At 55.7% G+C, this 22,518-nt stretch overlaps 1 protein-coding gene across 2 annotated transcripts in view; it reads left to right on the top strand.

Moving 5' to 3' along the window:
• The first annotated feature begins 1,015 nt into the window (after positions 1–1,015).
• EIF2AK4 (eukaryotic translation initiation factor 2 alpha kinase 4) overlaps positions 1,016–22,518 on the top strand; it is a 36,953-nt gene continuing 15,450 nt past the window's right edge. Inside the window, exons 1-14 of one of the 2 annotated variants that reach the window (XM_029078020.1) lie at positions 1,016–1,168; positions 4,445–4,560; positions 6,114–6,216; positions 8,924–9,097; positions 10,202–10,282; positions 10,633–10,781; positions 14,004–14,119; positions 15,343–15,500; positions 17,140–17,675; positions 17,850–17,956; positions 18,375–18,532; positions 19,615–20,039; positions 21,342–21,411; positions 22,188–22,271. In XM_029078020.1, coding sequence (XP_028933853.1) covers positions 1,016–1,168; positions 4,445–4,560; positions 6,114–6,216; positions 8,924–9,097; positions 10,202–10,282; positions 10,633–10,781; positions 14,004–14,119; positions 15,343–15,500; positions 17,140–17,675; positions 17,850–17,956; positions 18,375–18,532; positions 19,615–20,039; positions 21,342–21,411; positions 22,188–22,271 — 2,430 coding nt within the window. Of the gene's footprint in view, positions 1,169–4,444; positions 4,561–6,113; positions 6,217–8,009; positions 8,210–8,923; positions 9,098–10,201; positions 10,283–10,632; positions 10,782–14,003; positions 14,120–15,342; positions 15,501–17,139; positions 17,676–17,849; positions 17,957–18,374; positions 18,533–19,614; positions 20,040–21,341; positions 21,412–22,187; positions 22,272–22,518 lie in introns of those variants that run through there. The other variant, XM_007662018.3, reaches the window with a different exon arrangement.

Raw genomic sequence — 22,518 nt, 5'->3', positions numbered from 1 at the left:
GGCAGAGCTGGGATTCGAACTCATGAGCCCTGACTCCAAAGCCCGTGCTCTTTCCACTGAGCCACGCTGCTTCTCCGTGCTTAGTCCAGTGCTCCGTACATAGTAAGCGCTCAATAAACACTATTGAATGAATGATTAGACTAAAAGCCCATAATGGGCAGGGCTGGTCTTTGTTGCCGAATTGTCCATTCCAGGCGCTTAGTCCAGTGCTCTGTACATAGTAAGCGCTCAATAAATACGATTGAAGGACTGAACTGTTATAGTGTACTCTTCCAAACGCTTAGTACTGTCTCTGTTACCGATTTGTCCATTCCAAGCGCTTAGTACAGTGCTCTGAACATAGTAAGCGCTCAATAAATACGAATGAATGAATGAATGAATGAATGAATGAATGAATGAATGAATGAATGCTCTGCCCATAGGGCGACGGCGCTGGGCGGGGCCGAGGAGTGGGGAGGGGGCTGCAGCACGTGGGCAGGGGAGTGGGCGGGGCCACGGCAGGTGGGCGGGGCCACGTCATTGGGGGGACCGCGTCATTGGGCGGGATCGGGAGAATGGGCGGGGCCACGTCACTGGGAGTGATCGCGGAGTGGGCGGGGCTACATCACGTGGGCCTGGGATGGGCGGGGCCACGTCACTGGGCGGGATCGCGGAGTGGGCGGGGCTACCGCACGTGGGCCTGGGAGTGGGCGGGGGGGTCACAGGGAGTGGGCGTGGCCACGTCACTAGGCGGGGCCACGTCACTGGAAGGGATCGAGGAGTGGGCGGGGCCACAGCGAGGGGACGGGCTCACGTCACGGGGCGGGCGTGACTACGTCACATGGGCAGGGAGTGGGCGGGGCCAACGCGGGTGGGCGGGGCCACGTCACCGGGCGGGATCGAGGAGTGGGCGAGGCCACCGCGAGTGGGCGTGTCTGCGCGGCGTGCGTGGTGACGTCATCGCCCGGGGCTCCTCCTCCTCCTCCTCCTCCTCCCCCCCTACCTTGCCCCTCCCCCCTCCCCCCGTCCCGCTGGCATGGCGGGCGGCGGGAGCCGGAGCGGGCCGGGCGGGGCGCGCGACGCCGAGCAGGCCGAGTCCTACGCGCTGCGCCAGGGCCACGAGCTGCAGGTGCTGGAGGCCATCTACGGGCACGACTTCCGAGACCTAAGGCGGGGCTGCCCGGCACAGGTAATAAGCAGCATAACCTTGGGATCTGTTAAGCGCTTCCTAGGTGCCGAGCACTGTGCTAAGCGCTGGGGCAGACCCGGGGTCATCACCTTGTCCCTCGTGAGGCTCCTGCAGATCCTGTCCACGCGGGACAACCCGATCTCCTTGCACCCCCCGCAGCGCTTAGCACAGTGCTCGGCACCTAGGAAGCGCTTAAATACCCTCCTTAATAATAATAACGTCGGTATTTGTTAAGCGCATTATTATTATTAAAGAGGGTATTTAAGCGCTTCCTAGGTGCCGAGCACTGTGCTAAGCGCTGGGGGAGATACGGGGTCATCAGGTTGGCCCACGTGGGGCTCACGGTCTTCATCCCCATTTTACAGAGGAGGCAACTGAGGCCCAGAGAAGTGAAGTGACTTGCCCAAAGTCCCACAGCTGACAAGGGGCAGAGTTGGGATTCGAACCCATGACCTCTGACTCCCAAGCCCGGGCTCTTTCCCCTGAGCCACGCTGCTTCCTCCTCGGTAAAATGGGGATTGAGAGTGGGAACCCCACGCGGGGCAACCTTAACCCCTTGGATCTCTCCCAGCGCTCAGTACAGTGCTTGGCACATAGTAATAATGATGATCATGTTGGTATTTGTTAGTATGTGCCAAGCACTGTGCTAAGCGCCGGGGTGGATAGAGGGTCATCAGGTGGTCCCACGGGAGGCTCACAGTTAATCCCCCTTTTGCAGACGAGGAAACTGAGGCCCAGAGAAGTGACCTGCCCACAGTCACACGGCTGACAGGTGGCAGAGCGGGGATTCGAACCCATGACCTCTGACTCCCAAACCCGGGCTTGGCATCTGTTAAGCGCTTACTATGTGCCAAGCACCTGTCTAAGCACTGGGGGGATACAGGGTAATCAGGTTGTCCCACGTGGGGCTCCCAGTCTTCATCCCCATTTGATAGATGACGTAACTGAGGCCCAGAGAAGTGAAGTGACTTGCCCAAAGTCACCCAGCTGACAAGCGGCGGAGCCGGGATTAGAACCCAGGACCTCTGACTCCTAAGCCCGGGCTCTTTCCACGGAGCCACGCTGCTTCTGTACAGTGCAGCAATAAACCGTGACATTCCCTGCCCATAATGAGCTTACAGTTGCGTGGGGGGAGACAGACATCAATACAAATAAATAAAGTTAGAGATGTGTTCATAAGTGCTTTGGGGCTGGGAACGGGGAAGAGCAAAGGGAGCAAGTCACGGCGACCCAGAAAGGAGCGGGAGATGAGGAAAATCGGGGCTTAGTCTGGGAAGGCCTCTTGGAGGAGATGTGCCCTCAGTAAGGCTTTGAAGGGGGAGAGAGTGGTCAGATTTGAGGAGGGAGAGCGTTCCAGGACAGAGGCAGGACGTGGACGAGGGGTCGTCAGCGAGGCAGGGGAGGTCGAGGCACGGTGAGAAGGTTAGCATCTTCCTCGTCCCCTCTCCGAGCCCCGATTTCCCCCCGCGTTCCCCATCACACTTCCCCAGTCCCCCTCCTCATGGGATGATATTCCTCTCCCCCCTCAATCAGAGCATATACTGAGCGCCGAGCACTATACTAAGCGCATGGGAGTGTCCTCCGGAGGACATTGCCCCAGCCAGCCCCTTTCCCCCAGCGTTCCCTTTAGAAAAGCTGAGAGCAAAGTCGAGTTTCGGTGGTTTTTTTTTAATTTCCCCCGCCTGGAACAGTGACCTGGCCCACGTTGCGAGGGTTGGGGTTCCAGGGCCGCCTCAATCTTCTGGGATTGGCGGGTCTGACTCCACCTCAGGAGGTGAAGCCGCCAAATTTAGCTCCCTCTGGGCGTTGTCGTAAAAAAAAGTTGTTAAATCCATCCTCGCCGGCCCCATCCTCTGAACCACATTTTTTCTCCAGTGAGATCGGCAGCAGAGAGAGCGTGTTCTCTTCATCCCCTGATCCCACACCCCTCCAACAGCTGCTTCTAAACTGGAAGGGAAATACTGTGGTGCAGATGCATTCTCATCTTCCTGATTATTATTATTATCATGCTTATTGCGGTATTTGGTAAGCGCTTATTATGCGTTAAGCACTGGAGTAGATATAAAATCATCAGGTCCCCCATGGGACTCGGTTCCAGTAGAAGGCAGAAAAGGTATGGAATTCGGCAAAAGAGGTATCGAATCCCCACTCGGCGGGTGAGGGAGCGGAGTTACCGAGAAGTGAAGTGACTTGTCCAGGGTCACACAGCAGACGAGGTGTGGAGCCGGGATTAGAAGCCAGTCCTCTGACTCCCAGGCTCTTTCTACTAGGCCAAACTGCTGTAACACCCCTGCTCAGAAAATGATAAATCCCCAGGACAAAAGTCTTCCCGGCCCCAGGGCCTGTCTTGGGGCCAAATGGCCTCCACGCCTGGAAAGACGCCGAGGGGAGAGGAGGAGGGGCTCAAAGTTTACAAAACCAGGAAGGGTGGAGGTGTGGGCAGGGGCAAATATGGAATTTCTCTTATTATTATTGTTGTGTTTAAGTGGTTCCAGTGTGCCAAGCACTGTTCTAGATATAAGTTAATAGATATAAGATAGATGGTAGATAGAAGTTAATCAGTTTGAACCCGGTCCCACAGAGGGCTCACAGTCCAGGTAGGAGGGAGCAGGACCCCACCAAACCCCCCAGCATCAGGGTGAGGGGAGCGCAGGTAAAGCTTGAAGGTGGCCCTGTTCAGAGAAGCAGCGGGACCTAGTAGAAAAACAGGCCTGGGAGTCACAAAGACCTGGATTCTGATCCCGCCTCCAACGCTTGTCTGCAGTGTGACCTCGGGCAAGTCATTTCACTTCTCTGCGTCTCAGTTCCTTCATCTCTAAAATGGGCAGTAAGACCGTGAGCCCCGTGAGGGAGGGGGACTGTGTTCGATCCATCTGATTATCTCGCGTCTACCCCAGCACTTCATACAGTACTCGGCACCCTTGATGCTCACCCCACCCTCAGCCCCATGGCGCTTATTTGCATTTAATTTGTTCTGTAATTATCTTTTTTATAATTATTATTAATTATTCTGTAATTTATTTTAATGTCTGTCTCCCCCGCTCTAGACTTTGAGCTTCTTGTGGGCGGGGAACATGTCTACCATGTGTTGTATTGTTCTCTCCTGAGCTCTTAGTCTAATGCTCTGCACCCAGTAAGCGCTCAGTAAATACCACCGACTGATTGAGAGTAAGCGCTTATCCAGTACTCCAAATATTATAATTATTAGAGAATTAAAAAGCACGGTCTCATTCACAAGGTGGCCTTTTAGGACAACCTTCTGTTTTTCACTCCCAGGCGAAGGAGCCGCCCGAAATCAATTTAGTGCTCCGCCCTCAAGGGCTGACCGGCGACAACGAAATCTACGTGAAAGTGGACCTGAGGGTCAAGTGTCCGCAGAACTATCCAGATGTGTGAGTAACGGTTGTAAAGGGGCTTTCTCCTGAGCCACAGAAACTGCAAGGAACAATTTAAGAATAATAATTTTGGTATTGGTTAAAGCCCTTACTATGTGCCAGGCGCCCTTCTGAGCTCCGGGGCGGATACGAGCAGTGTGAACCCCTCCTCTCCCTGCTATTCATTCATTCATTCAATAGTATTTATTGAGAGCTTACTATGTGCAGAGCACCGGACTAAGCGCTTGGAATGGACAAATCGGTAACAGAGACAGTCCCTGCCCTTTGACGGGCTTACGGTCTAATCGGGGGAGACGGACAGACGAGAACAGTAGCAATAAATAGAATCAAGGGGATGAACATCTCATTAAAACAATAGCAAATAAATAGAATGAAGGGGATGTACATCTCATTAACAAAATAAATAGGGTAATGAAAATATATACAGTTGAGCATCATCTTTACAGTTGCTATATCTTTGCGGTCTGTCTCCCCCGTTTAGACCGTGAGCCCGTCTCTGGGCAGGGATGGTCTCCATCTGTTGCCGAATTGTCCATTCCGAGCGCTTAGTACAGTGCTCCACACATAGTAAGGGCTCGATAAATACTGCTGAACGAATGAATGAACGGGGTGACGACATAGAGCGGAGCATGCTGTTGTTAATGTTAATCACCCCTCGATAATAACAGAAACCTCTGATGCCAACCTCTTCACTGTACCTGAATCTCGTCTTTCTCGCCGTCGACCCCTCGCCCACATCTCCCCTCTGACCTAGAGCTCCTTCCCTTTACCGCACTAAGCGCTGGGGTGGTTACAAGCTAATCGGGAATTGTCCGTTCCAAGCGCTTAGTACAGTGCTCTGCACATAGTAAGCGCTCAATAAATACAATTGAATGAATGAATGAATGATGGACACAGTTCCAATCCCTCCAGGGGCTCACGGTCTTAATCCCCATTTGAGAGACAAAGGAACTGAGGTCCAGAGAAGTGAAGAAATGAGTTGCCCAAGGCCAGCCAGGAGACAAATGGCAGAGCCACTTGGGGGTCCCAGTCTGAATCCCCATTTACGGGCGAGGTCACTGAGACAGAGAGAAAGACAAGTGGCGGAGCCAGAATTAGAACCCAGGTCCTCTGACTCCCAAGCTGGGGCTCTTCCCACTAGGAGCGCTTGGACGGCAAAGGTCTCTCGGAGGAGACGTGATTTTAATAAGGCTTTGAAGGTGGGGAGACTGGGGGTCTGTCGGAAATGAAAGGGGGAGGCTTGGGAGGCGGAGGACCGCGGTTCTAATCCCAACTCTTCCACTTGTCTACTGCGTGAGCTTGGCCAAGTCACTTCACTTCTCTGCCCCTCAGTTTCCTCATCTGTAAAATAGGGATTCAATCCCTCTTCTCCCTCCTACTTAGACTAAGAGCCCTATGTCGGGCAGGGACTGTGTCTGACACGATTACTTGTACCTACCGCAGTGGTTGGCACATAGTAAGCACCTAACAAATATCACAGTTATTATTGTTATTTTTACTGCTACGCGGAGCATGCCATATTAACCCCCCCCATCTTTCCTTCCTTCCAGAGTCCCCGAAATCGAGCTGGAGAACACAAAGGGTCTTTCCAATGAAAGCATCAATGCATTAAAATCCAGCTTGGAAGAACTGGCCAAGGAGCGCTGTGGAGAGGTGGGGAGTTTGTCATTTCGGGAGAACCCGTGGAATCTGTCTCCACGGGTTGGGGGATGACCTTTTTGCCATTGAACCCGCAGCCTCCTTCGGGCTCCCCCTCAGGAACCTTCCTCCTCTCCGTCACGCCTCAGCTGGGCAGTGACCCGTGCGGGCATTCCACGCTACCGGGCGGGACGGGGCGTGGGGTTACCAGTAGCTGCGTCCTCGAGTTGTACATTGCAACGAGCGGACGCCGGAGAGGTGGCCTTTGGGAGGTTGGAAATGGGGAAGGTTCTCCATATTAGCCCCAAGCCTGGGTTCCCCTCGGGGTAGATTGCGGTCGTCTTCATCCAAGGGGACCTTATCGGCTGCTTCGCGGGTTCCCGCCGGACTCAGTCCCAAGCCTTGGGGCCTGAGGCCCCTGAGGGGCCTCTGTATGAAGAGCAGCTGAGGAACAGCTGTCTCCCAAAATCATCGGCGAGACAGAACACCAGCTGCATAAAAGCGGCGAGTCAGAAAACCATGGTGCCTCGGATCAGCCTCCCGGGGGCACGGCAGGCGTAAATCAAAGGGCCGTTACAAGCGTCCGCCCGGTCCACGTGCAAGACTCCTAGAGAGGCCTTGTGACGGGCCTCTCCGGCCTCTGGGCCGGATTGGAGAGCAACAGGCCGGCAAAAAACCAGTGAGCTCCCCCAGAGCACATTTGGGCCGGAGCGTTGGCGGAAATTAGGGGACACCGGTTGAGAGGGGCGGGGAAACACGATGTTGAAGTAGTAGGAAAGGTTTTTGAGCTTGGCCCAAGTGAGTCAACCACTGCTGAATTCTAGGCTCTTAAAACTTGGAGATGGTAATACCTGGTATTTGTTAAGAGCTTACCCTGTGCCAGGCACTGTGCTCGGCGGTAGGGTGGATAGAAGCAAATCAGGTCAGTCCCTGTCCCATGCGGAGCTCACAGTCTAAGAAGGAGGGAGTAGGAATTATACATTCCAAGTGCTTAGTACAATGCTCTGCACATAGTAAGCGCTCAATAAATACTGTTGAATGAATTTAATGCCCATTTTGCACATGAGGTAACTGGGGCACAGAGAAGTGAAATGTCTTGCCCGAGGTCACCCAGCAGATAAGTGGCGGAGGCGGGAGTAGATAATGATGGTATTTCTTAAGCGCTGACTATGTGTCGAGCACTGTTCTGAGCGCTGGCACAGATCCAAGCTAATCAGGTGGAACACAGTTCCTTTCCCCCCATGGGGCTCACAGACTTAATCTCCATTTTCCAGATGAGGGAACTCAGGCACAGAAAAGTGAAATGACTTGCCCAAGATCATATCGTTTTGGGGGCAGGAGAAAGGGGCACCACCTCCCTGGTCCTGGCCGGGGATTTCAAAACTCCAGGGATCGACGTCCCTCACGGTGCAAGGAAAATTGTTTACTCCCGCCGGCTCCTCTCCCACGCCAGGCTGGAAAATGACCGGTGTTTCTGTGACCGTGGCTCCCGGCCCAGAGTCTTGGGGTGGAGACTGAGGGTATCGGGTGTCTCTCAGGGGATGGGGCGAGAAAGGGCTTCCCCGGAGCAGGACAGCGGGCCCCGCAGAGCGACCTCTTCTCCTTGGGCTCGGAAGACATCCAGCTGGGGTCCCGAAGCCCGGTGTGACACGTCATCCTAGGGAGGATTTGTCAATTGGATTCTGCTTCCAGAATAACCCGGCGCCTGGGTGTGTTTCACGAAAGGAAATCCTGAGGAATGGCCCGAGCAGAATTAAATTTTACTGATCTTCTCTCACCTTCAGGAGACATAAACACTCCAGGACCGCTTCTTGGGTCCCCGGGGGCTCTTTTCAGAACTGGGAAGCCGCCACAGGAAACGAGGCAGGCCCGGAAGAGATGCCTGGCGGAGTTTCCTGCAGTTGAGTGAGAAAAGCTATAAAGCGACTTTAGACAGCCGTTCCAACAGCTTGGCCAATCTATCCGTCGGGAGGATAGACGGACCACTTACTGTGCGTGGGGCTCTGTGGTAGGTGCTCGGCAGAAGACAGCGGAGTTGAGAAATCATGATCCCCCGCCTTTGAGGAGCTCACAGTAATCGGTCCTTAGTGAGCATCTACTGAATGCAGAGCACTGTCCCAAGCCCTAGGGAGGGCACCGTAGAATTGGTAGAGCTGTGTCCTCTAGGAACTGTGAGCCAGCGGTTCAGAGTTTATATCTGCAAGGAGCTGGATCAGGAAAGAGAGAAAGGACAGGAAACCGAGGGAGGCATTTTGGGGCCATGGAGAGGCATTTGCTTTTCGTATGACAAGCAGCGATGCCTAGTGGATAGAGCCCGGACCTGGGAGTCAGACCTGGCTATCCGTCTCCTGGCTCACCTTGGGCAACTCACTTCTTCACTCCTCTGGACCTCAGTTCCCTCGTCTGTAAAGTGGGGATTCAGACCGTGAGCCCCAGGTGAGACAAGGACTCTGCCCAACCCGATTATCTTGTGCCCACCCCAGCGCTTAGTACAGTGCCTGGCACATAGCACTTAACAAACATCCCCGTTATTAGTCTGTAGCCTCAGTGAAGGGATGTTTTTTTAAACGAAGGGTCCCCTGACCTCAGTCATCAGGTGGCTGTCCTGTTCCGCCACCGGGCCGTTCTCCAGATGGGGGGGCGGGCGGGGTTCCCCGCTCTGAGGCTCATTTCCACCGACACCCTTCCTCCCGCCGACTCCCCGTCCCCCTCTGCCCCGCAGGTGATGATATTTGAGTTGGCCGATCACGTGCAGTCGTTCCTCAGCGAGCACAACAAGCCGCCTTCCAAGTCTTTCCATGATGAGATGCTGAAGAATCAACAAAAGCTGCAGGAGAGACAGGCCTGGGAGGAGCAACAGAGGATGCTGGAAGCCGAGCGGCAAGAGGAGCAGAGGGTAAGAGACGTTCCGCTTGCCGCCCCGCCTCCCAGGCTCTAGGGCTCTGTCTCCTGGCCCCTGCCCCTGCCCTTCACGCGGGCATCTTCTCCACTGTGCATCTCTTCCCCACCAAGGTATCAAAATAGTTGTGTTTATGGTATTTCCAGCGCGGCTCACCCGCTGCGTGACCTCGGGCAAATCAGCCGACCTCGCAGGGCCGTCGTTTCCTCCACTGTCAGTTGGAGAGTCAGATCCCTGCTCTCCCTCCCTCTCAGATTGTGAGCCCCCAGGGGAACTAGGGCTGGGTCCCAGCTGGGTATCTATCTCCCAGCTGGGTATCTGATATCTAACGCAGGGCTTAGAAGAGTGTTTAGAATGAACTAGAGGCAAGACTCAGGGGTGAGGGGAATAGGGAGGTGGGTGAAGAGAGAAGTAGCCACGGAAGGGGCCTCCCCAAGACCCTCTCAGCCTGAGGCCCTGTCTTTGGCTCCAGACCGCCACCGCATCGCTCCTCAGAGCGCCCAGTTGGCATCTTTCAGGGTTGTGCCCCCCCCCCCCCCAGGTTCTGCAAGAGACGGAGTCAGTGGTGGCCCGGCCCCTGAGCGAATCTGAAACTCCATCTGACCCCGAACAGAGATTCCTTTCAAGTGGCCCCGTGCAGTTCCCTAAAGCTTTTCCTTGACTGTCTGACCCTTGGATCACTTTTGCGGAGGGCGGAGGAGACCCTCCTATCCCTTACCCTCACCCGTGAGCGGCCTCTCTCCCTAGTAATGCTCCCCGTCAGCCCCGTCCTGGTGTGAAGCTGCAGGTCCCAGGTTCCTCGCCGTCCCGCCGAGCTCTATCGTTTTGGTGAGCGGCTCTGCCGCCCCTCAACCTCAGATGGCTTGCCCAGATTGGAGCCGCGTATTCCATCTGTGAGCCCGGCAGCCCTAAGCCGGAGGGCGGAGATACGCTACCCCTTGTCGCCGCCCGCCGGGGCCGGTGAAGTCGCCGCCCTTTCGAGCAGGGCCTCCTCCAGAGAAGGGGGCTGGTGCCCACCCACACATTGGATCTGATCTTGTGGATGTTCCGCCTCCGGGCTTGGGGAAACAGGGAAGGTGACGGGAGTTTGATTTATTGCAGCAACGGGAAATCCTTGATGAAATTCAGAGAAGGGAAGAGGAGAAAAGAGAAGAAAAAAAAAGGAAGGAAATGGCAAAGCAGGTAATGTGGGCGTACGAACGTTTAGCCTGCGTATAGTCGGACACGTTTAAGAGCCAGCTGTGAAAATTGCCCCCTTTGGCGATTCCCCTTGCCAGAATCTCTGAGCTTTGATAAGAGGTTGGAATGGGAGGGTTGCAATCAGATTAATTGGTATCTGTAATCTATTTATTTATATTAATGTCTGTCTTCCCCTCAAGACAGCTCGCTCTGGGCAGAGAATGTGTCTGTAATATTTATTCATTCAATTATATTGTTATATTGTAATATTGTTATATTGCACTCTCCCAAGCACTTAGTATAGGGATCTGCACACAGCGCTCAATAAATACGATTGACCGTTTTTCCAACAGGAGCGTCTGGAGGTGGCCAGTTCCACGCACCAAGATGCCACTACCAGGAAAGAGCCGGCAAGGCCCAGAGCAGGCGTGAACCTGAATGGCGGAACTAAGGAGCAGGGAGGACAGGTCAAACACCGGGCCAACTCCACCGGGCGATCCAGGTGCGTGCAAGGTGTGGCCCTTCGGCCCCGGAGGCGGGAGATGCCTCTGCTTCTGGGACGGGCCGGGGGCATCATCCGGGGCCTGGAAAATCCACCCTGAAGCCAGTCCGTCCGTCTCTTGAGTCTGGGAGCCCCACGCTGCTAGCAGTATCTGTCGGTCATTTTTATCGTATTTATTAAGCCCCTTACTAAGCACCTGAGAGAGGACGATATAACAATAAACAGACACATTCCCCACCTTCAATGAGCTTCCAGTCCGTGGGGGGAGACAGACATTAATAAAAATAAATTACGGATATGTACAAGAATCTTGTGGGGCCGGGGAGGGGGATGAGTGAAGGGAGTAAGTCAGGGTGATGCAGAAGAAAGAGGGAGAAGAGGAAAGGAGGGCTCAGTCAGGGGAGGCGTCTTGGCGGAGACGTGCCTTCAGTGAGGCTGTGAAGAGGGGAAGAGCAGTTGTCTGTCGGATATGGGAAGGGAGGGCATTCCAGACCAGGAGCAGGCTGTGGACGAGAGCTCAGTGGCAAGATAGACAAGACTGAGGTACAGTCACGTGAAAGGGGAATGTTCCCTCCCTCTGTTCGGCCCCAGGAGGAACGTCCCCTCAGTGGTCCCCAGGCCTGCCCTCCCCCAAGCTGGATCCAGATCACTGGTTTACTGCTTTGGGATTTTAAAGATCCACTGACATGACCAAGGCTCCGGCTTGGGTTCCGAAGCAGGCAGATCACACGGGTCTTTAAGATGCCCCCGCTAGTTTGGGAAATTCTACCGAGCGGCCGGAAATGTCTCATGCGGGGTCCCTCTCCCGCTGTTTCATTTCTCGAAACTTCCCTTCCAAGATCTGCTCTTCCAAAAAGCGAGACGAAGCTCTTGGTCTGTCCTGGGGTGGGGGTGGCCGGTGAACACTGCCGTCCCGGGAGTGAGAGGCATCAGGTGATGGGCAGCTGTGGAAGCCGAGCCCCTCCAGCTGCCCACTCTAGTAGCCATAGTGGTGGTATTTATTGAGCATCCGCTCTGCGCAGAGCGTCGTTTTAGGTGCTGGGAAAAAACGTATCCGGGTGAGATTTAGAGACGGTCGCTGGCCCTCGAGGGGCTCCCAACTCCAAGAGTGGAGAGGAAAGGGGATTGGCGATAGACATGCAGGGAAAAATGAGACAGAAAGACCATAAAGCCAACATGAGAAACAAGGACATTAAATGCAGTGAGAACAGAAGGTTCTTTTGGATTTCATCCACAGCGCGATGATTCCTTTCGATTTCATCCGTGACGCAGTGGAGGAGAACATAATGATATCAGTGGCATTTGTTAAGTGCTTACTGTGTGTCAAGCACTGTACTCAGTGCCGGGGTAGAAAGAAGAACATCAGGTCCCACACGGACCTCACCAATCTAAGTGGGAGGGAGAACAGGTATTGGATCCCCATTTTGCAGATGAGGAAACTGAGGCAGGGAAGCCAAGCGACTTGCGCAAGGTCACACAGCTGACAAGAGGCAGAGCCGGGATTAGAACAGTGGGGCTTTGCCTCCCTGGCCCGGACTCTTTCCACTGGGCCGTGCTGCCCCTCGAGAAGTACTTTCCGACTCAGTAGAGAAGCTAATCGATTCCAGAATGATGATGATGATATTTGTTAAGCGCTTACTACGTGCCAAGCACTGTTCTAAGCACGGAGTTAGATATAAGGATATCAGGTTGTCCCACATGGGGCTCACGGTCTTAATCCCCGTTTTACAGATGAGGTAACAGGCCCAGAGAAGTTAAGCGACTTGCCCCAAGTCACACAGCTGACAAGTGGTGGAGCCGGGATTAGAACCCGTGACCTCAAACTCCCAAGCCCGTCCTCTTTCCACTGAGCCGCGCTGCTTCTGTTGCCGACGCCCTAGCGTCTGTCTGGAGAAACGATGAGGGCCCCGGGGAAGACCGAGCTCGGAGGGAGGCCCAGGGCTCTGAGCCCAGATTGGGGCTGTCTTTGCCCGAGTCTCTCATTCATTCAGTTGTATTTATTAAGCACCGACTCTGTACGTAACGCTGTGCTAAGCAATTGGGAAAATACCTTATAACAATAAACAGTGACATTTCCTGCCCACATCGAGCTCACAGTTTATGGTCCCCGGATGGTAGGGGGTGCAGGGAGAGCCCCGCGTAACTGAGCCTTTGCTGGGTGGGAAACAGGGAGCCCCCGAGGCTCCTTCGGGTCCCAACACCCCACCAGGCGGGGTTCCCCTGGAGCGGACGGAACGGTCTCTTGGGAGCCACTGGCAAAGGCTAATTAAATCGCAGGAACATTAATGAGGCCCTTCGGGGCCTCCTTCTGGGGAGAACTGCCCAGCCGTGTGCCTGTCCATCTCCCCAGGGTCTCTCGGCAGCCGACGAGGAGCAGTTTGATGATGTTGGTATTTTTTAAGCCCTTACTGTGTGCCGAGCACTCTTCCAAGCCCTGGGTTAGATACAAGGTTGTTCCACGTGAGGCTCACACTCTTCACCCCCGGGAGACTGGTGATGGTCCCTGCCTAGGTGTACCTCCAGTTCAGCTCCCTCCGTCGCTCCCTTGGTTGCTCGCTCTGAGCCCCCATTACTCACTTGGATTATTTTTCACAGTATTTATGTGCTTGTTATTTGTACGTGTTCCTTGGACGGCCGGGTAGAGCACAGCTCCCCGGGGTAAACTCGGAAAACCCTACGGGATAATCGGACGCCGTCCTGGCATCCCACTCTGAGTTTACCCCGTTTGACAGATGGGGAAACTGAGGCCCAGAGGAGCTAAGCAGGATTTGAGAGAGCTGAACTCTACGCCGAAAGCTCTTCGTCTCTTCCTCTGGGCTGCAAACTCGTCGTGGGCAGGGAACACGTCTACCAACTCTGTTGTATTGTGCTCTCCGAGCTCTGAGTAATAATAATGGCATTTGTTAAGCGCTTACTCTGTGTCAAGCACTGTTCTGAGCGCCGGGGTAGGTCCAAGCTAATCAGGTTGGACGCGATCCCTGAGCCACATGGGGCTCGCACAGAAATCCCACCGATTGATCGATTATGGTCGGGGATCATGTCGACCTAATCTGTTGTATTGTCCCAAGGATCGGGTACGGTGTTCCGCTCAAGTAGGCGCTCAGTAAATATCAACCAATCGATGACTGACTGATCGACTGAATGGATCCTTCAGGCTGCTAAAGGGCCGCCGGTGTCTGTCCTTCTGAATCGAAGAAAAATCTCTGTCCCCGTTCTCTTCAGGCGAGACCGGCATCATTCGGTGTGTAGCAGTGAAGATTCCCCGGGCTGCGGTGAAGTCCTGTATTTCAACGCGGGCTCCCCCTGCCAGCTCACCGTGCACAAAGGGAAATGTATCGGTGAGTCAGCGCGCCGCGTCCGTCTCCGAAATTCCAGAGACGGGACGTCGGTCCCGGCGAGAGGAGCGGGGAAAGTCCGGGCCCGGCGGGGCGGGGTGGAGCAGTCCGCTGGGAAGAGGCGGCAGACTCGGGCCCCCGTCCCAGCCTTTAACGCGGGCCTTCCCCGGTCGAGACTCTTCATGTCCCCGCGCCTCGGTTTCCGCGTCTGTGAAATGGGCATAGAGGTCCGCCCGGTTGAAGGAGATAGGGGTGTGGAATGCCGCGTGCCCCGTGTTCTGTCAAGACAGGAACCCCGGCGGAATCGGAACCAGGACCCCGGGGGCCAGCTCTGCCGCAGATCTGGTGGGCGGTCGGCACCACCGGTGGGGCCGACTGTGCCTGCCCGGAAAACCGGGAGAGGGGCTGGCTCTGTCCTCGGGCGAGGGCGTAAAAATTCCCAACTCAAAAGTCCCCTCGTGCTCAAAGACCTCTCAGTGATTACGGCGGAGCTGTAACCCGTTAACCCTCACCCTGTGCACCCTCCCTCGACGGGGGCAGCCTGAAAAGATGATGACGGATGATGATGATGCGGCGCATCAGACTCCTCCCTCAGTGGTCACTGTGTGAAGAGCACTGTGCTTGTGTGCTGGGGAGAGAGGACGATAGAGGTCGGATAGGCAGGGAGTAAACAGACGAATCGTGGATAAAGGTGGTGGTGGTTGTATTTATTGAGCACCCATTTAAAGCAGGGCACTGTACTAGGTGCTTGAGAAGGCAGAATAAAGAAGAATAAACGCTAACTATATTTTCCCTGCCCACAGAGGGCTTATGGCTTAAAAGGGGAACCAACCTGTCTTTCCTTGCTCCCCAAATCTCCCCTCTTCTTTCCTTTCCTTTCCTTTCCTTTTCTTTCCTTGGAGATCATTTGTTTGGTCCCTGGAAGGGCGATCTAATAGCAGTGTGGCCAAGGGGAAAGAGCACGGGTCTGGGAGTCAGGACACCCGGGTTCTAAACTCAGCTCTGCCCCCGGCCGGCTTCGGCCGAATCGCTTGACCTCTCTGTTCCTCAGTTTCCTCAGCTGTTAAATGGGGATTTTAATACCTGCCTCTCCCTACCTCACAGGGACGTGGTGAGGATAAAATAAGGTAAGGAACACGAAAGCGCTTGGGAAAAATACCAGGGCCGTTCCCATTCGGGGGAGTTTTAACTGAATTTTCTCTCTCCGTTTGTCGCCCTGCCTTCAGAGAACGACGCGGAGTTGGAGAAGCAGGTCTACAACGCCTTGGAAGTGACCACGGGGAACTTCGTCCTGGTCTACGAGTGGGTCCTGCGGTGGCCCAAAACCAAGGGACCGTTCCTCACGAGCCAAGAGAAGGAGAAAGTGGAGAAATACCGGAAGCAGGTCGGAAGCGTTCGAGTTTCTGGGCCGGGTCGGGTGGGGTCGGTCTCTCGAGACGACTGGAGCCACCCAGACCGGGCCGTGGGCTGGGAAGGCGGAGGCCAGCCTGGCCGGGCCCCGACAACTTGGGGTGGGTGACGCTGGGGTCACTGGTCCCTAGAAGCAACGTGGCCTAGTGAAAAAAACCCGGGCCTGGGAATCAGAAGGACCTGGGTTCTAATCCTGGCTCTGCTACTTGTCTGCTGTGTGACCCTGTGCAAGTCACCTCGCTTCTCTGGGCTTCGTCTGTAAAATGGGGATAAAGACTATGAGCCCCATGTGGGACGGGGACTCTGGCCAACCTGATCAGCTCGTATCCACCCTAGTGCTTAGTACAATGCTTTGTACACAGCAGGCACTCAATAAGTACAGTTGAATGAAGGAAATATCATCATCATCGTTATTATCTCTCCGCTCGGCTCGGCGGCCCCGGCCTGCCGAGGCAACACCGGTCCTCCCCCTCCCGCCCCGCGGGCTGCGAGAGAGGCGTGGGAGTTGACGTCGCAGCTCTCCGCCTGCGGCAGGCCATCTTCCCCACTGTGGCCCTCAGGGTGGGCATCCAGAGGGGCTTGGAGGGGAAGGAGAACTGGGGGTAGAGGGCTCTGGGAGCCAAACAAGGAGTCCAATTTGGTGATGCCTCCGTTCAGGGGAACTGAGGACACGGCTCTCCCTCGTGCCTGCGTGATTTTGGGGGAGAAGTGGCCGGAGGCTTTTCGATCAGACAAAAAGTAGTATTTATTGAGTGCTTACTGTGTACTAAACGCTCGGGCAAGCACAGTACAGTTAATAGACACGATCCGTGCCCTCGAGGAGCTTAAATCTAACTGGGGAGACAGACATTTAACCTTGTGGGCGGGGGACGTGTCTACCTACCCGTTCTATCCTACTCCCGAACGCTTAGTACGGTGCTCTGCACACAGTAAGCGCTCAGTAAATACCACTGATTGGTGGGTTGATTAAAATAAATTTACGGGTGGGGGAAGTAACAAATATAGGGATATGGACCAAAGAGCAGAGGGGATGGGGGTGGGGCCAGGAGGAGAATGTGTCTAATTTCATTCAGTCAGTCATATTTATCGAGCACTTACTGCGTGCAAAGCACTGTAGTAAGCGCTTGGGGGAGTAAAATACAACAATGAAAGACATATTCCCTGCCCACAGCAAGCTTACAATCTAGACAGGTATTAATATAAAAAAAAACCGACCGCTGCGTACGTTACTGCTGTGGGGCCAAGTGCATGAGAGGGGCCTTAGGGAGGGAAAAATAGGGTGGGGAGGGGACGAAAGCTTAATCCAGAAAGGCATCCGGGAGGAGATATTTCAGAAGGGCTTTGAAGACGGGGAGAGTGGACCCCTGCCCTTTTGAGAGTGAGAGGGGAGGGCAAACGGGGACTCCGGCAGGGAAGACGGGACCCGGTCTTCACTCCGAGACCCGAATGGTCAGAGCCGGACACATCCTGGAGTCCTTGGCCTGGCTCTTCGGGGCAGAGAGGCCGCCCGGGCTCCCGCCGTGTGAAAAGTCGCAGTGCGGCGTCTCCTCCCGGGATCACCGGGGCGGGGAGGGAGGCCCCCCCCGTCGCTCACGTCCCGTCTCTCCCGCCAGATCCAGGGAGCGGAGACGGAGTTCAGTTCGCTGGTGAAGCTGAGCCACCCGAACCTCGTGCGCTACCTGGCGATGTCGCTGCGGGAGCAGGCCGACGCGACGGTGGTGGCCGTCCTGGTGGAGCACGGCGGCGGCCTCCCCTTGTCTGCCCCCCTGAGCCGCGGGACCCCGGTACCCGGCGACCGGCTGCGCCGTTACGCCGCCCAGCTCCTGGCCGGCTTGGACTACCTGCATCGCAACTCGGTGGTGCACAAGGCCCTGGGCCCCGCGCGGGTCCTGGTGGACCCCGAGGGCCACGTCAGGATGACGGACCACAGCATCTCCAAGCGCCTGGCGGACATCTGCAGGGACGGGGCGCCGGAGCCGGCCCGGGTGCGCTTCAGCGAGGACCCCCTGCCCGGCCGGCCCGGGAAGAAGGGTGACATCTGGCAGCTGGGCCTCCTGCTGCTCTCGCTCAGCCAGGGCCGGGAAGCCAAGGAGTTCCCAGTCACCGTGCCCCGAGACCTGCCGGCCGACTTCCGGGATTTCCTGAAAAAGTACGCGACTCCCCGGGCCGGCCCCCTTCCATCTCAATAGCCAGAGGGGGCGGCGGGGGGGGGAGTCCCGGCTGGCGCCATTTTGGGGAAGCGGGGCAAGGGTCGGGGATGGCACGGCAGTCCTTCCCTCCCCCCGACGGTGTCTTGTGGCCAACCGGGGAGTCTTCCCTCCAGGTGCGTCTGCTCGGAGGACAAGGAGCGGTGGAGTCCCCAGCAGCTGTTGACACATCGCTTCCTCAACCCCCCTCCGCCGAACACACCCGCGGTGGAAGACAGCGACGGTAAAGGCCTCAGCCATTCGTATATCCATTCGTTCATACGGTCGTATTTATCGAGCGCTTACTGGGGGCAGAGTAGTGTACTCGGTCCTTAAGAGTACAGCGCAACAGTAAACGGACACATTCCCTGTCCACAGTGAGCTTACAGTCCAGAGAGGGAGATCGGACATTTATAAAAATAAATAAATTACAGATATGAACAGAAATGCCGTGGGGCTGGGAGGGGAGATGAATAAAGGGAGCAAGTCACGGGGATGCAGAAAGGAGTGGGAGAAGAGGAAAGGATGAAAGTGGGGGAGATGTGCCTTCATGAAGGCTTCGAAGCAGAAGGGGAGAGTCATTGTTTGCCGCAGGACGGGGCCCGGAGGGGAAGGGGAACCCGACTCTGACCCGACATCCCCGCCCGCCCTCCGCCTCCCAGATTCGGCAGAGGTCGACTGCATCGACACCGTCATCCCCAGGAGCCTTCTCCCCAGCGCGGCCTGCCTCAGCGAGACGCAGCGCCAGTTTTCTCGCTACTTCACCGAGTTCGAAGAGCTGCAGCTCCTCGGGAAGGGAGCGTTCGGCGCCGTGATCAAGGTGAGGCGGGCGGGCGGTGGTCCAGTCCCCAGCCGGTGGCGCGTCATCCTGCCCACCTGCCTGGGCGTTTTACTGAGGTTCAGTGACTGACCTGATGTCAGTCAACCGATCAGTCGGTATTTGCTGAGCACTTTCTGTGTGCAAAGCACCGGACCAAGCGCTTGGGAGAGTCTGCCGACCCTGTCGTTTTCTGCCGTCCCACGCCCTCAGTTCAATGCTCAGCACGCAGTAAGCTCTCAGTAAATGTCATCGATGATGATGATTGATGAAGAAGCGTGGCCTGATGGAAAGAGCACTCTGTCGGGAGTCGGGAGACGTGGGTTCGAGCCCCCACTGTGCCACTTGGCCATTGCGTGATCTTGAGCGATTCTATTAACCTTTCTGTGCCGCTTTCCTCATTTGTAAAATGGGACTTAAGTGCCTCTTCTTTCCTTCTTAGACTGCGAGCCCCTTGTGTCTGATGAGATAATCCTGTATCTGCCCCGACCCTTAGCCCAGTGATCGACGCGTAAACAGCACTTAATAAATGTGCCGTCATCATTATCCTCATTATCGTGGTACTTGTAAGCGCTTTCCATGTGACAGGCGTAGTGCTAAGTGCTGGATGTAACAATAATGGTAATTATTATTATGGAGAAGTAGCGTGGCCTAGTGGAAAGAACCCGGGCCCTGCAGTCAGAGGACCTGGGTTCTAGTCCTCGTTCCGCCGCTTACCTGCTGCATGACCACGGGCAAGTCACTTCCCTTCTCTATGCCTTGTTTCCCTCATCTGCAAAATGGAGATTCAAAACCTGTTCTCCCTCTCCTCCATTAGACTGTGAGCCCCATGTGGGCCCTGCTTATCTCGTACGTACCGCAGTGCTTGGCACGTAGTAAGCATTTAACAAATGCCACAAATACCATTCTCATTTATCATGACCATTATTTTTCCCAGTGGCATCGGTTTCCCCTGCCTGCCCGAGGTCGGGACAGGGCATTCTCTCCGCAGATGGGGTCTGCCTGCGGGTTGTCCTAGTCCGAGGCGGGGAGGGAGCGAGGTCCGCACGGGCGGCCCATCGGTCCCTGTCTCCGCCCCCCGGCAGGTCCAGAACAAGCTGGACGGCTGCTGCTACGCGGTGAAGCGCGTCTCCATCAGCCCCGCCAGCAAGCAGTTCCGGCGCATCAAGGGGGAGGTGACGCTGCTCTCCCGCCTGAACCATGAGAACATCGTGCGCTACTACAACGCCTGGATCGAGAGACACGAGAGGCCGCTGCCCGGCTCGCCGGGGCCCGCCCCGGCGGAGGGGAAGCCGGCCCGCCCCGGGCCCCACCTGGATGGGATGGGGCTCCCGGCGGGCGACGTGGAAACCAGCGCCCCGCCCCCGGTGCTGACCAGCTCGGTGGAGTGGAGCACCTCGTGCGAGCGGTCCCCCGGGGCCTTCGCGGGGACCGGCCCGGAGTCCAGCGACGAGGACGAGGACGATGACGATGAAGACGGCCGGGACGGCGTCTTCTCCCAGTCGTTTCTGTGAGTCTGCTTGGGGCCCGTGTGGCTGGCCCAGCGGCCATAGCGAGAGGGGCCTCCCTTGCCCGCCCCTGGTCGGGCGAGCCGGATGACAGGAGTGGAATCGGGAGGATTCACGGCCCAGGGCAGGCTCCCAAATCGACTCCCAAGGTGACAGACGGGATCGCGAACCAAGGCGGATTCGCGATCCCGAATGAGTGGAATCCAGCCGGGACTAGGGTAACACGATATATCCCACCTGGACCGAGTCCCATCATGGCAATCGGCGATTGTCGGGGGAGTCGGATCGAGCCGCCGGTTGGGTGGTGGAGATGAATTCTGGGCCTGGTGGCCGCGGGGGCCTGGCGGGGCCGCAGCCCGGGGCGTCTGGCACCGTGCCCGACCCCCCAGGCGCTTTGGCAGGGAGTCGACATTGCCCAGAGAGCCGTGAGTTCTCTGACGAGGGATGGTTAGAGGGAGGGGGCGGGGAGAGAGCAGGGGACGGGGCGTCAGAGGACCCAGGTCCTAGAAGCGGCTCTGCCACTGGCCTGCCTTCTGAGTCACTTAAGCCGTCTGGGCTTCTGTTTCCTCCTCCGTCAGACGGGCATAATAATAATAATAATCATGCTAATAATTATAATAATTGTGGTATTTGTTAAGCACTTATTATGTGCCAGGCACTGTACTAAGCGCTGAGGTAGACACAAGATAATCAGGTTGCACCCAGTCCCTGAACCCACACAGGGCTCACCGTCTTAATCCAGATGAGGTAACTGAGGCCCAGTGAAGTGACTTGCCCAAAGGTTACAGAGCTGACCCGTGGCAGAGCCGGGATTAGAACCCAGGTCCTTTGACTCCCAGGTCAACTCTATCCACTTTGCTTCTCTACCCACCTCTCCCTTCCTCGCAGGGGTGTTTGAGGACAGAAATGACACCAGCAATGTGAAAGCGCTGTGGGAAAGAGAAGCAGAGTGGTCTGTAAGGTCAAAGCATCGAAACTGGCAGAGAAGTAGTGTGGCCTAGTGGACAGAGCACAGGCCTGGGAGGCAGGAGGACACAGGTTCTAATCCTGGTTCCGTCACTTGTCAGCTGGATGACCTTGGGCAACTCGTTTCACTTGCTCTGTCCCTCAGTTCCCTCATCCGTAAAATAGGATTAAGACCGTGATCTGCACGGGGGGTTGTGGACCGCGTCCGATCCGATTAGCTTGTAGCTACCCCAGGCTCAGTACAGTGCCTGGCACATAGTAAGCGCTTAATAAATACCATTTTAAAAAATATATATATGACTTAGCTCTCCTTTTTTGTCATTTTCCCTGCTTCTCAGCCCCGCCACAGATTCTGATAGCGACATCATCTTCGACAACGAAGACGAGAACAGTAAAAGCGCCAGCCCGGTAAGTGAGCCCAGGTGGAAGCCGCAGGTCTGGCCGGGCCCCGGGGGCTGCAGCCATCTGAGAGGAAGCAGCGGGGACACGGCGACGATCTCCAAATGGTGTCGTGTGGAGCTGGGTTTGGGATGGTAATCTCCCCGGGGAGGGGACTGTGCCCGTTTGGCAGGGACCTGGTCTGGGACTCCCCCAGCCCCATCAGTGTTTGCGTATATTCATTCGCTCGTATAGGCCTTGGATGAAAATTCTGCGGGCGCAAACCCACCGAGCGTCGGTCAGTCGTATTTATCGAGCGCTTACGGTGTGCAGATCCGTGTGCTTATTGAAGGCACGTCTCCGAGAAGCCTTCCCTGACGAAGCCCTCCTTTCTCCCACTCCCTTCTGCGCCGCTTTTAAATTGCTTCTTCGTTCATCCTCCCTCCCATCCCCACAGCACATATTATATTAAATTAATGTCTGTCTCCCCCTCTAGACTGTGAGCTCATTGCGGGCAGTAATGTGTCGTTATATTGTACTCTCCCAAGTGCGTAGTACGGTGGTTTGCACACGGTAAGTGCTCAATAAGTATGATGAAATGAATGAAGGCAGGGTGCCGTGCTAAGCGCTTGGGAGAGTACAATGCAACAACGAACACGTTCCCTGCCCCCTAGAGCTTACAGAGTAGAGGGGGAGACAGACACTGATGGAAATGATAATAGAGTAGTTGTAAAAAAATGTATAATTAATATAGCACGTGATAATATAATTAACATAATGCGTTTGTCGTGTTCCTCACGGCCCAGGAAGAAGAGGGTGCCGAAAAGAACGGCGTCCACAAAGGCAGTGTGTCCTCAGTGACGCAGACTGTCCACTACCTTTACATCCAGGCGAGTACCGGGGGGCAACAGGGTGACAGACGGAGGCCCTTGTGAAAGACTCCTACGTAGACTGTCTACGTCTGTGACCCCCATGTGGGACAGGGACTGTATCCAGTCTTTTAACTTGTATCTACCCCAGTGCCTAACACAGGGTTAATGCTTAACAGGTACCCTAAAAAGGGGGAAAGCATTAAGGGGAGGGAAATCCACAAACCTCGGTTGGCCGCTGGTTAACTTGCAGCTACCTTGGTGCCTC

Source organism: Ornithorhynchus anatinus, chromosome 13 (genome assembly GCF_004115215.2).
Source record: "Ornithorhynchus anatinus isolate Pmale09 chromosome 13, mOrnAna1.pri.v4, whole genome shotgun sequence".
NCBI lineage: Eukaryota > Metazoa > Chordata > Mammalia > Monotremata > Ornithorhynchidae > Ornithorhynchus > Ornithorhynchus anatinus.
This window is presented reverse-complemented; position numbering and strand designations above follow the sequence as displayed.